The sequence below is a fragment of the Marmota monax genome, unplaced genomic scaffold (assembly GCF_021218885.2).
Source record: "Marmota monax isolate L192 unplaced genomic scaffold, Marmota_monax_Labrador192_F-V1.1 WCK01_AAM20220418_F8-fsc00084, whole genome shotgun sequence".
NCBI lineage: Eukaryota > Metazoa > Chordata > Mammalia > Rodentia > Sciuridae > Marmota > Marmota monax.
This window is the reverse complement of record NW_026694575.1, coordinates 6,053,778-6,072,581: the sequence shown is the minus strand read 5'-3', so window position 1 is coordinate 6,072,581 and position 18,804 is coordinate 6,053,778. Positions and strand designations below refer to the sequence as shown.

The window sequence follows — 18,804 nt, the reverse complement described above, 5'->3', positions numbered from 1 at the left end:
TTTTCTTGTGAACATTTTAATGCAAACAATATAGTGCTTTTGGATCCCAGACATTTGTAAAGAAAACAGTGCTGAATGGGATGAGGCTTCTAGGATGCATCTTTGTGGGACTAGTGCAGTTACAAGCCTCCAAGAAACAGGAATCCTTGTCAACTTCTCTTGACCGCTGAGGTTTATAGAGTCCAGAATTCGACTTCTCAAGGAAAACAGAGTAAGGCCCCAGCTTCTTTATCCATCAAACACTGGAAGGAATCCCACCAGTAACAGTTTTCCGACTTCCTCCACAGGGAAGATGAACACTTTGAGCTAAACGTGGACGACTGCGCTTTCATATGACAGGCCTGTTGCAAAGCTCAACTACCAAGAAGGGTTGAGACACACTAGTCTGAGAAATGAGATTACAACAGGAGCCTGTGGATGACTGCTTGCTCAACAGTAAGGCCGACCTTTCATGTCTTATCAGAAACAAAGGGCACCGTATTTATTATACGCCTGAACCATGGACAGAGCAGTGAGACACAAACACCATCTGACAGTGGTGAGCTCAAATTAATAGCCTGGTTGCGCAGTGGCAGGCTGAGCAGGCCCTCTGCACCTCTGGGCTGGACTGAGTCGCAGTCCCCCAGCAGTGCGGGTCTGTGTGAAGGGATGGGAACAGGTGTGCTCCGCAAAACCTCAACTGTAGCACCTAGAACTGTTTTGGGCGGCCCAAGAAAGTAGAGCTGCTCCAAATATTATATTTGAGTTCCTTGAGCTTCTCTTAAAAACTAAAGGGAGCCAGAAGGCCAGGTGCTGCTGGACCGGAACTTCTTCCAGGGCCTACCAGACTCCTCCTGAAGACCCCCCTGCAGCCGCACAGCTTAACTCTAGACTCAACCACTCAGATGCGTGCCAGTGATGGCAGGCATTGTTTGTGAGTCGTTTAATTGTGTTAGTGTCTCTCAGCTCTATTGGAGGCTGCGGGGGCAGAGCCTGCAGCTCCTGGGGGAGGCTCCTTCTAAACAGCCCAGAGTCCCCAAAGCGGCTTCTTGTAGACACAAAGCAAACTACTAATTTCACAGGTTTAAGTGGCATTTGTCTCAATGCAGGATCCGCACTGAAGTCTGCATCACCAACACGCTGACGGCCTTGACTGTAGAACCATCGCCGAGTGCAAGGCTAGGCAAACCTGGGTTATTAGGCTCTTTGGTTAAATATCGCTCTATGCCCTTTCAGAGCACTGTGAGGGCGGAGAACGCTCTCGGCAGAAAGACTGAACATGTTTTGCTTTGTCAGAGCAAAGACCGAATTTACACTGCGTGTGTACTGTTATAAATTTGTGTAATTAGGCGAGACTTATAAAAAGGGAGGGAGTCTGTCATTTGTTTTGAAAACCAGATCCCCCTGGGCCAGCCAGCGCTGCTGTCCTGGTAGACTGCTCGGCACCCGGCAGGACTCGGGTCAGCTCATCATGTCCAGGCTGCACGGTTCTGTGTGGCCATCGCAGCGCAGGGCCTCTGCCACATCTCTTCTGAAGACAGAGAGGTTCTGGGTGAACCTGCAGAGAGAAGCAGCAGTCAGAAGGAGGCTCCCTGTGCTGCTGGGCTCTGCCCAGCCACCCCCTGCCATCGCTGCTCCACCAGCAGCACCCACCACTTGATCCTGCTGGAAAACAAGGGCTGCCGCCAGACCCACTGACTGCTGGGCGGCGTGCATGCCTGTGGTCCTACTATTCAAAACATTTGTTAAAAACCCAACTCCATAGCGCGGCAGAGAATATAAAGAAAGGGACGAAAGTTTAGGTGCCAGGAGCTGGATGGAGCTTACACAGGAACGCATGTAATCACAAGTCTCTCCACAGGTAGGTGAGTACCCCCAGTTTACAGAAGGGAAACTGAAAGCGGTGGTTGAAAAAGAGGGGGCCCTGGGTTGACTGCCTGAGTTCAAACCCAGGCTCCCCCTCCTGCGAGGTGGGGGACCCTGGGTGAATGCCTGATGTCTCCTCTTGGTGCCCAGTATGAGAGCTACTTGGAGGGACTGTGGAGCTGAGGATTGATCGAGCTGGCTGAGGCAATGTCCCCAAGACCCCAACACAGCGGCAGGTCTGAGGAAAACTCCCTGCAAAGGCCTGTTCTCCTGAACCCAAGGGCTGCCCAATGCCACTCCAGAGCAGCTCAGTCCAGGCGAAGGAGCCTCCCCAGAGGCACTCAGGCTCTCCTCCTTTCATCAGCTCTCTCGGTGCAGCGCAAGGTCAGGGGACCGGTCACACGTCCCACCTGACCTGGCCCTGTGTTACTGAGGCCAGGCTGGTGGCCACAGTGCACTGCTGGCGGATGACTGAGGACAGGCACTCCAAGGCCACAATCATGAAGGTGGCGCAGGCAGCTTTCCCCTGAACACACTCTCTTCCCCTCTCAAGGGCTGCTGTCCATGTCTTCCACCAGAGGGCCAGCCCCAGGACCACCTGGTGCCCACGGGCACGCCCCAGTCTGCACGCAGCAGCCCAGTCAAGGTTTGTGAACTAAACGAATGAACGAATGGGCACGTGCAGCCTCGGCGGTGGGTTCAGCTCCTCCTATTTAGATCTCACTGGCAAGGACAGGCAGAGGGAACCTACAACTGCCGCAGGTCACCTGCCCACGTTCCACTGTTACTACATCCTGCCACTTAAGCCCCAGAGTCGATGGTCATGGGCCCAATTTTACTGGCCTTTGCCACACGGCCTACAGGGGCAGGGATCACATTTAACTGGGGTCTGCGGTCTGGCCTCGGGGCCTGTGCTTGTTCCAGCCCTAGGAAGCCTCCCCTCATCCTCCTGGCGGCTTTGAGCTCTCCTGTTCAACTTTCCAATTATAGTTATTTTTCTTCTCTCTCCTGTTGGGTTAGAAACTAAAGTCAAGGGCTGTTTTCATTCATCTCTGCATCTTTGTGTGATTCCTGGCACTTTGTTTGGAAGAAAGCAAACAGCAGTCACGTGCTCTGAAGGGAACTGAGCTGGCTCAGGGTCACCAGGTGTAACAGAAAACCCATGTCAACATGTGTGTTAAGTTAAGCACATTGTCATGATTCTCAACAAGCCTGTCATCGGCCTCTCTGAGATGCCCTACTGGACAGTGCTCACCTGTCTCTGTTCTTGATGGACAGGTTCTGCTCCACTCCTTCCATCAAGTTCCTGAAGCACTGGGCAAGGACTTCCTGCTTGGGGAGAGGCTGGCTGTTTATCAGACTTGCTCGAAGTTCACTGAAATGCTGTTAAAGACAGAAGCACGTCAGGGCTGTCACTCTGAGCTGTGTGGGAGGGCCAGGACCACTCGGATCCTTTCGGCCTGCTAAGCTCAAGAGTTTTCGTCTGGGTCTGTATTAAAATCTAACCCTGAGAGCAAACCTCGGCACAGACACATTCCCAGATGGGGACAGCACTGTCCCTGCTCACAAAAATCTCTGTCTCTTGCTGGGGGGCTGGGGATGCGGCTCAGTGGCAGAGTATCTGCCTGGCTTGGGAGGTCCTGGGTCAATTCCCAGCACTACAAAACAACAACAAACTCTGCTGGCCTAATTTTTCCATTGTCACTGCTCAGGCTGAGCCCTTGACCGCTATGGGGAGACTGACCCAGGTCTTCCCCAGCTCATCTCCAGGCATCACAGAGGGGCTGAGAGGAAGGGCCCGGGCTGAGAGGAAGGGCCCAGGCTGAGAGGAAGACCTTAGCCACAAGCACTTTGGGTGACATGGGTGACTGAAGGAAGGGCCAAGGGTCTCCCCTTAGGCCTTATTGTCCTCTGGCTACAGAAAATCACTGCTCCAACGCCTTGGGGCTGTGTTCCAAGTCTCTGTGCTTGTGCATTAGAATGGGTGTGCTGGGCTGAGGCAGGGGATTAGAGGCTTTGCTGAGCTCTAGGAGAGACTACTGGCACTAAGGAAAACAATCTGTCTAACCCTCTCACAAATATCTACCCAGCCCCTTCTTCTCTGTCCCGGGTCTGTGGGCTTTTATACAAACAGCTCGAAGGCCGAGCATAGCTCCTGATCATTGCAAAGGACGTAATTTCAGCACAAAGACCACGTTTTGCCAGGCATGTGTTCACCCTCCCAAGCCCAAGCAACATGGTATTTAATTTCCATCATACATTAAAATAGCTCACATCAGAAACACACATAATTAATATGTAGTCAGACTAATACTTAAATACTATATATCAGAGGCATCACACTCAAACCACAATGCCTTCCTGAACAAGATCGGGAATGCACAAAACTACTTATTTTTCCCTCTTATAATGATGCAGTGACTCACACCAAATAGAAAATTATTAGTTTTTCATCCCAAACCATGAAATATTGCCTCCATCAGTAAAGTATAATATTGTGATGTCATAAGCTTTTTCTAAACACTGAATTTGCCCTTATTCCCTCTCAATCATTTTAAAAGAACTGCTCTCTTTTATAGAGCTTGGATTTAAATCACAATAACACTGAGGGAAGATGAATGACAGTGCTATTGAATGTGGCTAAAATTGGCTGCTTCAGCACAGGTGAATGATGGGACAGCTCTGCTCTTTTTGATATATTTTCTTCTTCTATTAGTTTCCTTCCAAGGCTGGGATTTTAGTTTGAATTTTAATGTATGCGGCTGCCTCTAATCTCCTGCTCCTTTCCCCAGTACTGTCTTATTGTATGGACAATTCATTCTCCCAAGCAGTAATGTACTGTTCCCACTGACTGCGGGGAGCAGGCGGGTTCAGGAGGAAGCTGGAGTGGCAGGAGGTGGCCCAGGGAGGCTGTGTGCTTCAGAGCTGCAGACTGCGTTCCCTTACCAAGGGCGTGGGCTCTATGAACACATCTCTGCTGCCACCACCCAGGGCACTGGGATCCTAAGCATAAAAGAGGGCCCAGGCCCAGGAGGCAAAGGGGCTGATGCTCAGATTTCCCCTGTGATGAGAGAGGAAGGGGAGGGGACCCGAAGCACTCCTGAGCAAACCATCCACCTCACTCACAGGGTGCCTCTGTTCAACTGAAGACCCAAGGCCTCTGGGGAAGGCCCTCCTGGGGGCAGAGGCCTTGCTATGAGCTGTCAAGGTCCTAGCACACTCAGATGGCTCTGCTCCTGCCCTTACTGACATAGCTAAGCCTGGAGGATGGCTTTCCTCTCCTCCCAGGGACTACCCCCAACCCCCATGGACCTCCTGTAGCCACACTCACCTTCTCATTGAGCAGGATAAGCCCCAGGAGAGGCCTGGATACCGACCACTGATTCCGACAGTCTTCAAAGACAATGGTGTTCATGAGGACAGACATCATCTACAAGACAGAGTCCCACAGAGATTGGCCCAGAGCCCCCCTGAACCCCAGGCCTTTAATGTACTCCATCTTGCTAGAGCCAGGAGGCTCTTCCTGGCCAGACAGCTTTGACTCCAGGTGCCTAGGAGGCTGCCTGTAGGAACTCTTGGCAAAACCCCTGCCTGTGAGCAAGTCTCCACCACCAAAAGCTTACTGAGGGCCTTCTGGGAGGGCAGAAATCAAGCCACGGAGCCAAGAGGGTTAGTCTGTGCTTCTCAACCCTGATACACAGGCCTAGCTCACCTCTCATTTCACTTAACAGGTCATGTTATGGAGGGGTGATGTTTTTCCATAGCTCCTCTCGGGGACAGAAGAACGGGACACATTCCATCTGACCTTGGAATGTCATGTTTCCTGCTGGCTCAGCTTGCTAACGCTTCTTAACCCTTCTTCCTTCGGGGTTCTCCACTCTCCATTTTCTCCTACACACACACACACACACACACACTTATCCATTCTCTTCTATGCAAAGTCTGAGAGACACGCGGGAGGTGGAGAGAAGAATGGTGTCTCCACAACCCCTGCACCCAAGGGGCGACCCTCATGGGGAAGGCTGCCCAGATAGACAACAGGAACCAGGCGGAGCAAAGTGCTGTGGCCCGTGGAGGGAGGCTGCCTCTGTCCTTGAGAAGTCAGGGGCCTCCAGGGTGGAGGCAGCCTTTAAGGAGGTCATCAACAATGTGTTTAAGCACAGAGAGAGAAGTAGAAAGCAGGAGCGCTGGACTGAGCACAATGGCTTCTGTGATGGCGAGGGATTCGTGTGCCGGGAGGAGAGGCAAGCAGAAGTGAGACCCGGGGTCAGGCTGGAAGACCACATAGAGGAGCTGAACTTCACCCAGATCTGTGGGTAAGAAAGGTCCCCCTGCAGATGTGCAAAACATGCTCTGAGAGGTGACCCTGCAGAGGAGCCCGGGGAGGCTGCTGGGATAGTCCGGGCATCACGTAGAGCTGACCACAGTCCTTGCTTCTCCAGCTCCGTCTCCCCTGGGCCCTTCTGCTCCCACAGCTCTAGATCTCTTTTTCCCAAAGGGGTAGGGAAAGTGGCAATTAGGTGGCAAGGCAACCACATATGGGCTTTGGTGACTTGGCTTCCTTTGAAACACTGGCTTCTGACTTCTGGAACTTTCTGCAATTCGATCTTCTCTGTGATCTTGTGTCTCAGCATCATTAACTCTGAAGAGGGAAGCAGTGATCCAGCACAAGGAGGCTGAGGATCAAGAGGCAGTTGGGATAAGATGTAACACGAGGAGTGAGCAGCACTGTCCATAGCCCAGGAATGTCTCTGAAGCCCTTGGCGGCGCCAGCCACAACACACCACCACTGTCATTAGGCGGGCTGCACGTGCCGCTGCCACTCCAGTCTGCTGTGTGTCCAGTCTCCTGGAGAGAGGCTGGGGCCCGAGCCCGCACGCCCATCAGGATTTGCAGATGCCATGTTTCCATGCACAGCTAACAACCACCCAGTCACAGAACCACAAATTAAATTGACAAGCAAAACTAACAGATCCGTGGAGACAGTCTAAAATATTATGGGCTTCACAATCTGAAGGCAGAATGGATATTTTAATGGAGAAGATTAAAGTTGGAGGCACCAAATTCCTCCAGTAACTGACAAAGCATCCTGAAGCGATGTGCCAATTACTTTATATGGGCCTCCGGTGGATTCATTTGTCTGAATGCATGTATTTATGTCTGTAATAAGTAAGGGGATGTTTGAATAAAATACTTTTCTAAAAATAAAGTTGGCTAAAATGGATGATTTTTTCCCTTTTTTTTACTTTTCTGGAAATATGTAAAGTAGCAAGCAATCTGCGTGAATGGCATTGACGTGGCAGCCCTTTCCAGAATTATTTTTCTAATAATTCTCAAGTCAAGTTACGGGGGAAAACTCCTTTGGAATCTGGGTTCTCTGATTTCCCCCCACATGGAAGAACTCTGCATGTGGAAGGGCCCTCTGCGGTGCTGTGCAGTCCCCATGGGAGTCCTCTGTGGCTAAGGACATGACGGAGGGGACACGGAATGGAGAGCTCTCTGGGCAACTCCGCACCTGCCCACCCCACCCCAGGCCCCTCAATCTCAAGCACAGGAAGGGCCACGAGAGCTGGAGTGACATCTCCCAACTTCTGAAGGTATGGCTGGGATGGTCACTTCAGGTCTGCCCAGCCCTGGCAACGTTTCCTGGGGCCTCTGTCCAAACTGCACGCCTTACCCGCTGCTGTTACCCTAGGCAGCAGCTTGGCCAAAGCGCGGGCACCGGTGAGGGAAGGGGAGCTGTGTGGCTTGGTCTGCTCAAGAAAACCACTCTGCGCACACCTGGGGAGCCTCTTTATCCTCCTCCTTTGTCCTCAGGGGCTCTGGCAGGAGTCTGCAGGAAACTTCTCCATGAACAGAGACCAACATGATGTGGCATGCACGGCTTTGCATCAGTCAGAATTCAGCCCAAGTATGGCTCTGCCATGTTGCACATGACACGTGGCATTGGGAGAGTTTCTGAGTTTTTATATCCTTACATATAAAACAAGGACTCTGACAACATCTTTGAAGGCTGCTCTGAGCACTGACTTCCTTTCTTATCTAGTCAGCATTTTTCAATGAGCCTGTCACAGAATAGGCATTCTACATGACTCTCCCTTACTGCAACTGCAGCTACCCCTCCGGCCTCGTCCACTGGGATCTGTGGCTCCTGTCTTGGTTAGGGGTAGATCCACGGGATTTCGGCCTCCTCACAATGAGCCAGCCTCACTGTGAACTGCAGGTAGCAGTCTAGAAAGCATCCCTATTTGCCTATGTAACAGTGTGGATTCTGAATGACAGTGACTCTCTTCTTTAAACCTGTAATCATCTACAAAGCAATGTTCTGTATACACCTGCTCCACCCCCAACTCCTCTCTGGCTCGACCCTAGTGAGCCAGAAGGCAGGGGCAAAAGCCACTGGGTGGACTTCCCTGCCCGAACCCACCAGGCCACACTTTGTCCACAGCAAGAGTGACGAAATGTTCTCCCTTCCAATGTGTCCTGCTCCCTCTCCTGCTGAGACAGAATAAGCGAAGCTGTGCTTTGAACAAGCTGTGAAGTTGACTTTACTGCCACAGCATGTACTTTCCTCAGGAAGGCGATGCTCATGGGGCCTAGGGAAGGATGGCTGCGGAGAAGTGAGCAGAGGCAGGGGGAGCAGAAGAGAACAGAGAAAGCGGCCTCGAGCACATGCTGGGGGATGGCTGCCCAGGGGCAGAGACCAGTGGCTGGGACACCAGGACTTTCTCACCGCATCCCTAGTGCCTAATCTGGCATCTGGCACACATCAGAGGCTTAAGAATAGCTACTAAATGAAATGGTGACTACATAAAGGGACAAATGAAAGAATGAGAAAGGACGAACGACTTATCAAGCTAAGGCATGAACAGCTGAAGAGCCCGCCTGGGCACTGCAGAAGATGGAGACGCTCTGGCCTCCATCTGGGATTGGAACTGGAAACGGTGAAATGTCTGAACAGGTATGCTGCTCATTTCCGAGACTCGTGCTTTGTGTGCAGAGGCTGAAAACTCTTCTGAGCCATGTCGTCCCTAGAGCAAGCAGCTCCCAGGGAGAGAGTTTCTGTTGGGGCTTTCAGGTCACCAAGGCCAAAAGCTGAGTACGGCCACCTTCTCTAAGGACAAGACTTCCGTAAGAGTCAGCTGTGCCTGAAGAGTTTTTGACCCTCTACTGATCATGAAAGCTGTCCTCTGTGGAGTCTGAGCACTGACTTCCTTTCTATCTAGTCAGCATTTGTGGGGTGTTGGGCGCTGTTGCTAGTCTTTCACTCACCCTGGGAAGGAAGCACCATCTCCCCCTTCATAGACAAGGGTCCGAAGGCTCCTGTAGGAGTAGCTTGCTCAGGCAGCTGTAGCTACCAGAATGTGGGTCCCTCACACTCGTCTGCTGCCTGCCACCTCAGTGGTGAGACCAGTGGTGATGGAGGCCCACCGTCTCTGGGGGTAATGATGGTGTGGGATGAAGGCTCCTTCCTGGACACGGTTACTCTTCCACTTGTGGCATGTGGCCAGGTGGACCTCCTCTACACAGCCACTGCGCCACCTGCCAATGAGCCAGGCAGCTGCTGCAATTCCTGCGATTAGAATCCAGGGCCACGGCTGCTGGAGAGCTCTCAGCAGACCTTCCTGCCTCCCACCTAAAGCTGTTACAAATTTGGTTAACGTATTTTCAGACTCTCCAGGTAAAGAGCAGTAGACTTAAATTAATAGACTGTCTCTGGAAAATGGTTCATTGAACATCTTTATAAAAATAATGATTTCCCTCCCACCAATGGTACCACATACGAAGCAATTTAACACCACAGAAAACATCGGTAAGTTAAGCTAATTTCTTCTGAGCTATACACTCCCTATAAAGTGAACACTGCCCATTATTAATTTTCAAGCTGAATAATGTGACTAAATATATTCCGTAAAGTTGGAAAAAATAGGTGACACAATCACAACTCCTCTTTTCTGCTTTCCATCTGTACCATACAGACAACACTGAGCCTGAAGGGGCGATGTCAACACGGTCCTACAGGGGATGAGTCTCAGTGTGCGACGGATGCTCCAGCTCTCCCCACCCCTGCCCAGACTCAGTGCTTAGAGCTGCTTCATGTTTTGTTGTATTAAAAATTTCTTGCCTGTTGATCAGAAAATGGGACTGGAAAATGGCCAGAGTAATCTGCTTTGTCCAAAGGGCGGAGAAAGAGGCTCCGGTTTAGGTAGAGGAAAGACAGACCAAAGAAAAGGTGAAAGATCAAATTAAAAGCCTTCTGTGGCTAGACCTTGGGTGAGTGGGAGGCAGAATAGACAGGAGGACCAGGGCCATGCCAGGGGAGGTACGCGTTGCAGATGAGGCCCTTCCATCTGAAATCCCGTGCAGTGACCACATTCTGTGCCTCTGTCCAAGAGAGACTGTCCTTGCTTTTGAGGCAATGAAGTGGTGGTGTTTTAAGCACAGCCAATAAGAAGGGAATCAATTCTCAGAGCTGCTTCTGTCTCAGGAATCCTCTGACCCCCTTGGAGGCCAGTGACGGTGGCTCTGACAGCAGTGCCACACAACACAGTGGCCTGGGCGGTGCAGCAGGATGTGGAGAGGCAGAGGACTGCCCCCATCTCCACAGCACTTTCCCCAGAGCTCTATGCTGGGGTTGGAAGTTGGGGACTGGGTGAGTCTGATGCTACCGTAGAGGAGAAGCTCCCAGGTCCAGTGCTGCAGAAGTCAGGAAGTTTCTGTCATTACCAAGCTGCTCCCAAGGCCTTGTGCACAGCTATGATATTGAAATGTGATCCCGCTCAAATTAGATACCAGTCATCTTTGGGGAAAAGGAATCAATTGTTCTCTTCGTTTGCTGTCTACCTGGGTGATGTTAGTGGAATGCTATAAAGAATGAATGTTATGGACAAATACCACATATTTAGTTATGTTTTCCTGCCTGGATTAACTAGGCTCCACCATCTAAGTTACATCAGATTTTAAAATATCGGTACATATTAAGCACGTTCCCACATGTTCACAGTGTCTGCGCAGCCTCCGAGTAGAAGTATTTAGCATTTTAAATGAAAAAGAAATGCAAGATGAGGTGAGCCTCTCTTTTTAAAGAAACATGGCTGCTGTCAGTCCATCCTCCTCTCCCCTGGAATCACTTGGGGGCCCTGCCTGCATGGCTCTAATGTGAGAATCGAGGGCTGCTCCCTCCCAGGTGCCCTGGCCTGGTATGCAGGGGCCTGGGCCTGCCTGTGTCCACGTCTGCACCAGCTACACCCTGCCACCTCCTCCTTCCTCTGAGTGATAAATTGCCCCTTCCACTCAATATAAAATCTAAGGAAAAACACAACCCAGTTTTGCTGTTCTTTCAGTTTTCTCCATTATCAACTTTACCCCTAGTTCTCAAAACATTCATTTTAATCATGGTTTATTGAGGAAAGAATTACCTGCCAGTCTCCCAGCTTGTAAGAAAGAAGATAAAGTTAGAATGGAACTTCAGGATTAATTAATTGAGAGGACTCTGTGTAACGTGCCTATTCTGAGTGTTACAGCACATCACGATGAAAACAGTTTTATTTTCTAGGGGTGAGATAAATTATAATAAATAATTCATTTCAGTGGCAGAGATGTACTGCAGAGCAGAGCAACAAAACTGACTGCACCACACTGTGAGCTTCGTTCTTGAATCTTCATTATCCATTTGAAACTTTTTAAGAGTGGTAAATCATATTTCAAGTGGCTGCAGATCTCATCAAGCAGCTTGCTGCATTAAAATAAACCAGAAAACCTGGGACTGGAAGGCTACAGGGTTTGCCACTCAGCACTCTTTGGGAAACTCTTTCTCACTCCTAGTTTGCCAACATCAAACAGAAAACTTTTCATTTTGATGTCAAAATTAAGCATGATTTGTCCAAAATGCCCTCCAAATTTCCTTTGGGTAGGAATGTTGACGAAACCTCTATGTTGTGGAATGGCTTTCTACTCCAAGACTGTTTTTTCCTAATTTTTATTCAAGTGATGCTGTACTGCCTAAACGACAGAGTCACATTCTAGAACCTTCAGCCTCAGAGGGTTTCTGAACTAGCAGATGTGTGCAAGCTTGAGAGAGACCAGCACAAGTACCAGTGTTATGTCTAAAAGGACCAGTCTGTGCACAGAAGAGGTGACAGTTGAGTCTTAAAAAGGTACACAAAAACCAGGTGTGGTGGTGCATGCCTATTCTCCTAGAGACTTGGGAAGCTGAGGCAAGAGGATCACAAGTTTGAGGCCAGCCTCAACAACTTAGGGGGACCCTATCTTAAAGTAAGAATGATAATAAAAGGTTGGGGATAGATACAGCTTAGTGTTAGAGAGCCCCTGGGTTTAATCTCCAGTCCAAAAAAACCAAACCAAAACCAAACCAAACAAAAACACCCCAAGGCATATAGCCTTACACAGGAAGGAGGATATATTAGGAAGAGGAAGTAAAATGAGAAAAGGCCCAGGAGACCCAGACATGTTTAAGGAATGAATAACCCCCGAACAGGAGGCTTTGGAGCAGCAGAGAATAGAGTGAAGGGTGAAGGGAGAAGACTGGGCAGGTCCAGGCTATGAACGGGCTTGTATGCCACGGGTCTGAGAAGGACACCCAGAGCAGCAGCCTTCAAAGGATTTTTAAGGGTCAGGTGGGATGATGAGGTCCGCCATTTAGAAAACGAGGCATTGATGAGGTTCTGGAGAATGTGACTCCAGGTCAGCCCTGAAGCCCGCCAGATACCACAGCCACAGTTCAGTGGGCAAGGGATGAGGACCAGCCGGATCCTTGAGGATACACCCTGTCTTCCCCTCAGTGAACTCCTTCTAAGACAGACAATGACACTGCAGCTGCGACAGATCTGGAATGTCAAGAGTGCCCAGTGAGAGGAGGGCCTCAGAAATGCCACCCACAGTGGAGGGTCCCATTGCTCAGTGGTCCAACAGGCAATAGGTCAACTGTGGGATCACCTGGCAAAGGAAGGGAGCCGCTCAGGGCACGTGCGCAGACCCTGACAGCGCTGGCCACGCCCACAGACACTAATGATGGGGAAGCTCGGACTGCGGCCATCCACATCGAGGCTGCAGTGGCCAACATCCAGGAGTCCCATCCACCCCAGACCACATGCAGGCGGGCCCCTCCTGCACAAAGACACCATGCCCAGGGAGGAGGGTCCACGCCTCACTGCTTCTGTCACATCATTTCCCCTGACTTCCTGAAGGGACGCGGGTAAATGGACCTAAAAATATTCATCAGCCACCAGTGGAGGATTCTTTTACTTATATTCAAAATGTTTTTGTGGAGAGAAAAGAAGTATTTTTGTCGACAATTCATTGGGCCCCTCAAAAGCATTTTCCACTAAAGTGTTTACATTTAAACCACAGGGGAGGGCACGTTGCCATCCAGGCTGGAGGGCTCCTATTTAGAGTTGTCTAAATGGCCACAAAAGTGCTGGCCAAGAGGCTGGGAAGATGATTCAAAGAAGCTACTTAGATGTGGAAGTTCTTTTCCCTTAATAAATATGTTTGGGGCCCAAGGAACGAAGCAGACCGAGAGTGCAGGAGTAGATCCTTGCTCCTGCAGGTATTCAGACACACACTGTGTGCTTTAGCCAGGCTCCGTGTCAGACCCTGGTGACATACAGGTGATGGGGCCTCAGTGCCATCCCTGGGAGCCAAAGTACAGAAACAATGACAGGACAGTGTCATAAGTTCCATAAACAGAGGCCAGTGGGGCAGGGGCAGGGGCTTTGCAGAGAGGGAGACGCGATCTGCTGTGGAGAACAGGCGAAGTCTGACATGGGGTCAGGTGGAAGCAGGGCAGGTGAGTGAAAGGTCTGGCAATGGACGGGGAAGGCTGAGCAGCCCTGTGCCCTGGAGAGGGTGTGGGAGTGCTGCTGGGAGCCAAGGCCACTGAGCTGGGCGGCTGGCCCCTGAGCTAGAGAACCAGGTTTTATCCTGCAGGAAGTGAGGTCACGGAAATGTGCCAGTTTTTCTGGCAGTGAGGCAGTGCTGGGCTGCGGTCTGTCCCTGAGGTCTAGGCCATCTGAGTTCTCCCCAGAAGCAGCACACCATGTGCCTGGCTCCTGCTCCTGCCGTGCTGGCCCTGTGGCCCATACCTTGAGGAATTGCAATGCCACTGTTCCCCATGGCCTACAGCACAGCTTCAGTGTCCCCCGTCAGAAATGGTTCTCCTTGTCAGGAAGCTTTTTATTGATGTTCAGCCTCTGCTTTCCCTTTCTTAATATTCTCCCATTATGCCAATATGCCACCGTGCCCTGCTAAGTAATTCCCTTTCCTCCTTGGCATGTACATCTTCCAAGTATTTATAGACTTATCCAGTGCCCCATTTAGTTGTCACTTAGGCAAGCTATACATATTTAGCTTCTTTAATCTGGCCCCATAAGCCAGCCCTTCCATTCTCCTAAATCACTTGAGGTACTTTCCTCCAGATGCCTGTCAATTTGTTTCCGGCCTCTGTCTAATGCACGGGCTGAGGAAATGACAGGGTGCACAGGGGGAAGGGCGGGCTCCCTCTTGGGATGAGTCCTTCAGTTACTTAGGTGGGACTTTTCTAGTTGCCATACTGGGCTGGGCCTCTGGGGACCATGAATCTCTTGTTATCCAAAAGGTCACCTCTCCTGTGCATATCTCAAGTCCGCCTTATCAACTGCCAGCTCCTCTCAGGTGTCAGGTGCACACTCGCGACACGCACCACGGAGCACCTGCCTGTACTGGGAACGCTCTTTCCCCCTTCTTTCCCCCTACTTTTCATTTCTCAGGCTTATTCACCGCTCAAAGAATCACTGCCCTCCTACCCTGTGTCCAGCCCCACTGGGACAGAGGGGAACAGAAGGTGGCCCTCCCTGGCCTCAGGGAGCTGGCGGAGCCTGGGTAGACACTGCCCTCTCCCTGCCACCCACCAGCTCGCTTCCTTGCAGACTGCAGGGTCACAGAGAAAGCATCCCGAAAGCACTTATCTCTAATGGATGCTCTCGGTGCCCTGAGTGCACTTCTCTGTTCCATCTAAAGTGAGATGCCACGCTAAGTGCGGCGTCCAAAGAGCTCTGGCTAGGCCCTCCTTCCTGGTGGCTTGCCTTGGGGCCCAAGAGATTCTTCTCCAGGCACTTTCCATCCTTGGTAGTTTACTGGATGCTGTCCCTTCACAGGACCTTCATCAAGTATGCATGGACCAGAATGTTTTCCTCCTCCACGGTACCACTCCCTGTCCACCCAGGGAGCGACGGACAGGGGAGAAAGCACACAGGGAGGCTCAATCACAGTCCTGGGGAATCTGGGCAGGAGCCCACAGCAGCAGACAGCTCAGCCGTCTGACTGGGCCAGTTCCATGGAGCCCATGGACTCCACGACTGCCATGGTAAGCTTCAAAGAGGTGAAGTAATGAGTCCAAGGACACAGTCAGAAATGGCCTGACTGGAATTCAGTCTGCATGCTAGATGCAGAACCCATCTGCTCTGACCACTGTGAAACCAAGCTCTCGACACACACAGAGCATTTCCATGAAAACCTTTGGAGAGGGCTGGGGATGTGGCTCAAGTGGTAGTGTGCTCGCTTGGCATGCGTGAGGCTTGGGTTCGATCCTCAGCACCACATTCAAAAACAAAGATGTTGTGTCCGCCAAAAACTAAAAAAAAAAAAACAAAAAAAACCTTTGGAGGGAGGACTGAACTTCAGCAGTCTGAGAGCACTCAGTTGCTCTTCTCCTCAGCATGACACACACACAGAACAAACAAGCAAGAATTCTGGGGTGCAAAGCACAAGGCAGCTTAACTCACGAGAGGTTCAGAGAACTGCGTTCTACCCTGTTCTTCACATCAGATCACACCAAAGAGGTCCTTCTTGCACGCCCCTAACCTACGGCCCCTCTGTGGCGACTGCACGCTTAACTTTCTAAGAGCTGAGAGAGAAATGAATGTGAAGGTCAGATTCTCATCTCCGGCATAAAAATATACTTTGGGAATCACATGATTTGCTCTGCAGGTTATCTGAAAAACCAGTCATAACTGCAAAATGAACAAACTATGCCATCATGAAGCCAATCCTCACATTATACTGTGCCCTTCCTTCAAAACCTCAAGGGCTTCTCTTAGCATTCATAATGCCAGTAAGAGATATGAAGGCAGGAGAAATCTTGCCATTTACGGTCCTGCTGTCTCCCTTGATGGGGTGAAGGGGTAGGAAAAAATGCCAGGAGCAGGGGTAGGGTGGCCCAGGGAGCTTGGTGTGGTGAACACTGTGAGCCTAGAGACAGAGTCCTCGGTGATAATGTCAATGAGTCTGCTTTTTGTCACTGTGAGGAGATACCCAAGGCAAGCCATGTGTGGGGAAAACAGGTTTCATTTAGCTTACAGTTTTGGGTATCTGAAGTCTAAGATCAGAACGGTGGGTGACATTATTATGGCAGGAATGCACACAGAGGAAGGCGCACACTTGAGTCAGGAGCAGGCAGCAGGGGAACCAGGACTGCTCCTTTGTAACAATCTATCTGCAAACTGCATCTTGCCCCCAGCAACCACAGAAGCTCCACTAGGCCCCACCTCCCAACATCCACCCTGGAGACCTTTGTGGAGACACAGACCACAGCCCTAGGCACCACTCTTTAGTGGCCGTGAGACTTTGGGCAAGTTATTTCACCCTTGAGCCTGCACAGTGCTCCCATGCACTTAGGGCCGATGGACCTAGAGTCTCGAGTTCAGAAACCCCATGTTGACCTTATCTGTCCATCAGGCTGCTAGAGATCTGGAAGAGGTATTAGACACGAAGGCCTCCTGTGAATGGGAAGAATCACCAGGTTTACCTCCTTCTTGCATGCCAGACATATGCAGAAGGACTAAGTGAGACAAAAGTCACTCTGGGGTCAAGACTGGAGCCACTCTGCACACACCCCAGGCCATGGTGTGAACAGAGAATGCTTGTCACAGAAAAAAACCTCAGCAAAGGCTGAACCCGTGGGTGGGGCCACAGCAGCAGCCATGACTTTCAAAGTCAAGTCACCTTGTGAAGAAGTCTAGGGCTGCAACTCTTCTGGAGGGGACACTTTTCACATACAGGTACAAAAGTGGGCATTTTCCTTTTGAGAAAAAGAAAAAAAGGTAAAGTAAAAAAGAAAAGGTGCCTGCTTCTCACTTCACAAGTGAAGGCTCGTTTTGCGTGTGACTGAGTGACTCTCTCCCTGGCTCACTCTGTTCACGCTCCCTTGAGCATCTACACCGTGAGCAGGAGACATCTCCAAGCCCTGGGTTTTGATATCAGGGTGGCCTTTGAACCCACGGCCAGGCATGCCTCTCAAGGGCTCAGAAGTGCAGCTGTGGCAGCCGCAGTCGTTCTAGTCTCTCCCCTGGGCTGTCCTCTCAGCAAGGTGGTTCTTTCTTCTCCCCTTGCAGACCAGCTGCCTCTGAGCGTATGGTAGGGAACGGCTGCCCCATGGCTCATGAGTTCTCAACTGAAGTGAGGACCATGGGATGACGAGCACCTAAGTGCCAGCTGCCAAATCTCGGGAGAAAGGACGGAGGATGTGACTCAGTGGTGGAGAGCTTGTCTAGCATGTGTGAGGCCCTGGGCTCCATCCCTGGCACCAAAGAGAGGGAGGAATCATTGATGAAGGGCTCTGCTCAGGGCTTGGTCAAGTGTCTACCCCCAGAGCTTGGTCAAGTCTTGCTCCTCAGAGAAAGGAGCCCAAGGCTCAGTGAGGGATCTGTGAATCACGCTTCCTCCTGCCACTCTCCCACCCCAAGCAGCCCTACTCCCACGCCATCTAGTAGAATGGCACAGAGGGGACATAAAATCCCAGGTTCTGCTGCTTATTGGCTGTATGTGTTGACGGAGTTACCTGACTTCTCAGAGCCTTAATTATAATATTTCGATTATAAAATAGACAAAAATACCTCACAAAGTTGAGAACCTTGACTACAAATGTGTGCATGCACCCGGCACCCAGCACCCAGCACCCAGCACCGCGGAGCTGGCTCACGTAGTACTCTCCTTCCTTCTCCGCATTGGGCGCCACCACCTTCTTCCTTCTTGCTGCCTTTCGGGTCCAGGAACAAAGGCTGCGCAGGGTGGCGTGAAGTCTTGATCTTAAGGAAGGCGCCAAGAAGGCTGCCTGCTTTCCAGGGGCGGCTCCTAACCTGATCTGTGGGACACCCCGACTGGGGAGTCCGGGTGAGGTGGGTGGGAGGCAGGACATGATCCTGTCCTATACCTCCTTCTCGGGATAGAAAGACTGCACCTGGGTCAAAACCTGGGCGTGCAACTGAAACCCCAGATGACCTGATCGTGGATTTTGGATAAATGTCGCTGCCCGTGCCACAGCAGCACAAAAGTGCAGATGTCAGGGTTGGGGTTGTGGCTCAGCGGTACAGTGCTCGCCTAGCACATTTGAGGCCCTGGGTTCGATCCTCAGCATTGCATAAAAATAAATAAACAAAAGTGCAGATGTCTTCTCTAGTGCTTTCTTTCTCTGAGAAACAACACCACCACGATGACGACAAAAACCATCGGAACTCACTGTCCCCGTATGTCGGCGGGTAGACAGAAGTCTCCCTTCCAAATAGCCTGCTGAACCTTTGCAGAGGTGGTATCAGAATTTCATCATGGAAAATTCCTAGAGCAATGTTTCGGGTGCAGAGGTTTTTAAAAAGGACACATCTACTGGACTCCTTTTAGTCTTGCTTTATGATGACAACCACTTATGTTGGTGAAGAGCGGAGAATCATCCTGCTTGCTGTGGCCACATGGGTGACAGGCTCTGAGAGCCCTGCCTTTCCCGCTTAGGAAACATTCTCTACCTGCTCTGCACGCCTGTGAGGAGAAGGTAGGGCCATTGTTCCCTTTTTACAACTCCTTGGCTATTCTGAGAACGTTTGCTCTAGACTAACAGCAAACTGACTGTGCTAAACTGTAGATAAAAGAACGATGACAGATTGCAGTCACTTTGATTCATAAAGAAAACAT

The 18,804-nt window shown here is 50.8% G+C and overlaps 1 protein-coding gene across 4 annotated transcripts in view; it reads right to left on the bottom strand.

The window, feature by feature from the left end:
- The window catches only part of Ranbp17 (RAN binding protein 17), a 290,787-nt gene continuing 271,983 nt past the window's right edge, over nt 1–18,804 (bottom strand). For 3 of the 4 annotated variants that reach the window (XM_046421366.2, XM_046421367.2, XM_058571830.1), the window contains 3 exons: nt 5,177–5,275; nt 3,101–3,228; nt 1–1,537 (listed from right to left, as the gene is read on the bottom strand). In XM_046421366.2, coding sequence (XP_046277322.1) covers nt 1,441–1,537; nt 3,101–3,228; nt 5,177–5,275 — 324 coding nt within the window. In that variant the 3' untranslated portion in view covers nt 1–1,440. Of the gene's footprint in view, nt 1,538–3,100; nt 3,229–5,176; nt 5,276–18,804 lie in introns of those variants that run through there. The other variant, XR_006846527.2, reaches the window with a different exon arrangement.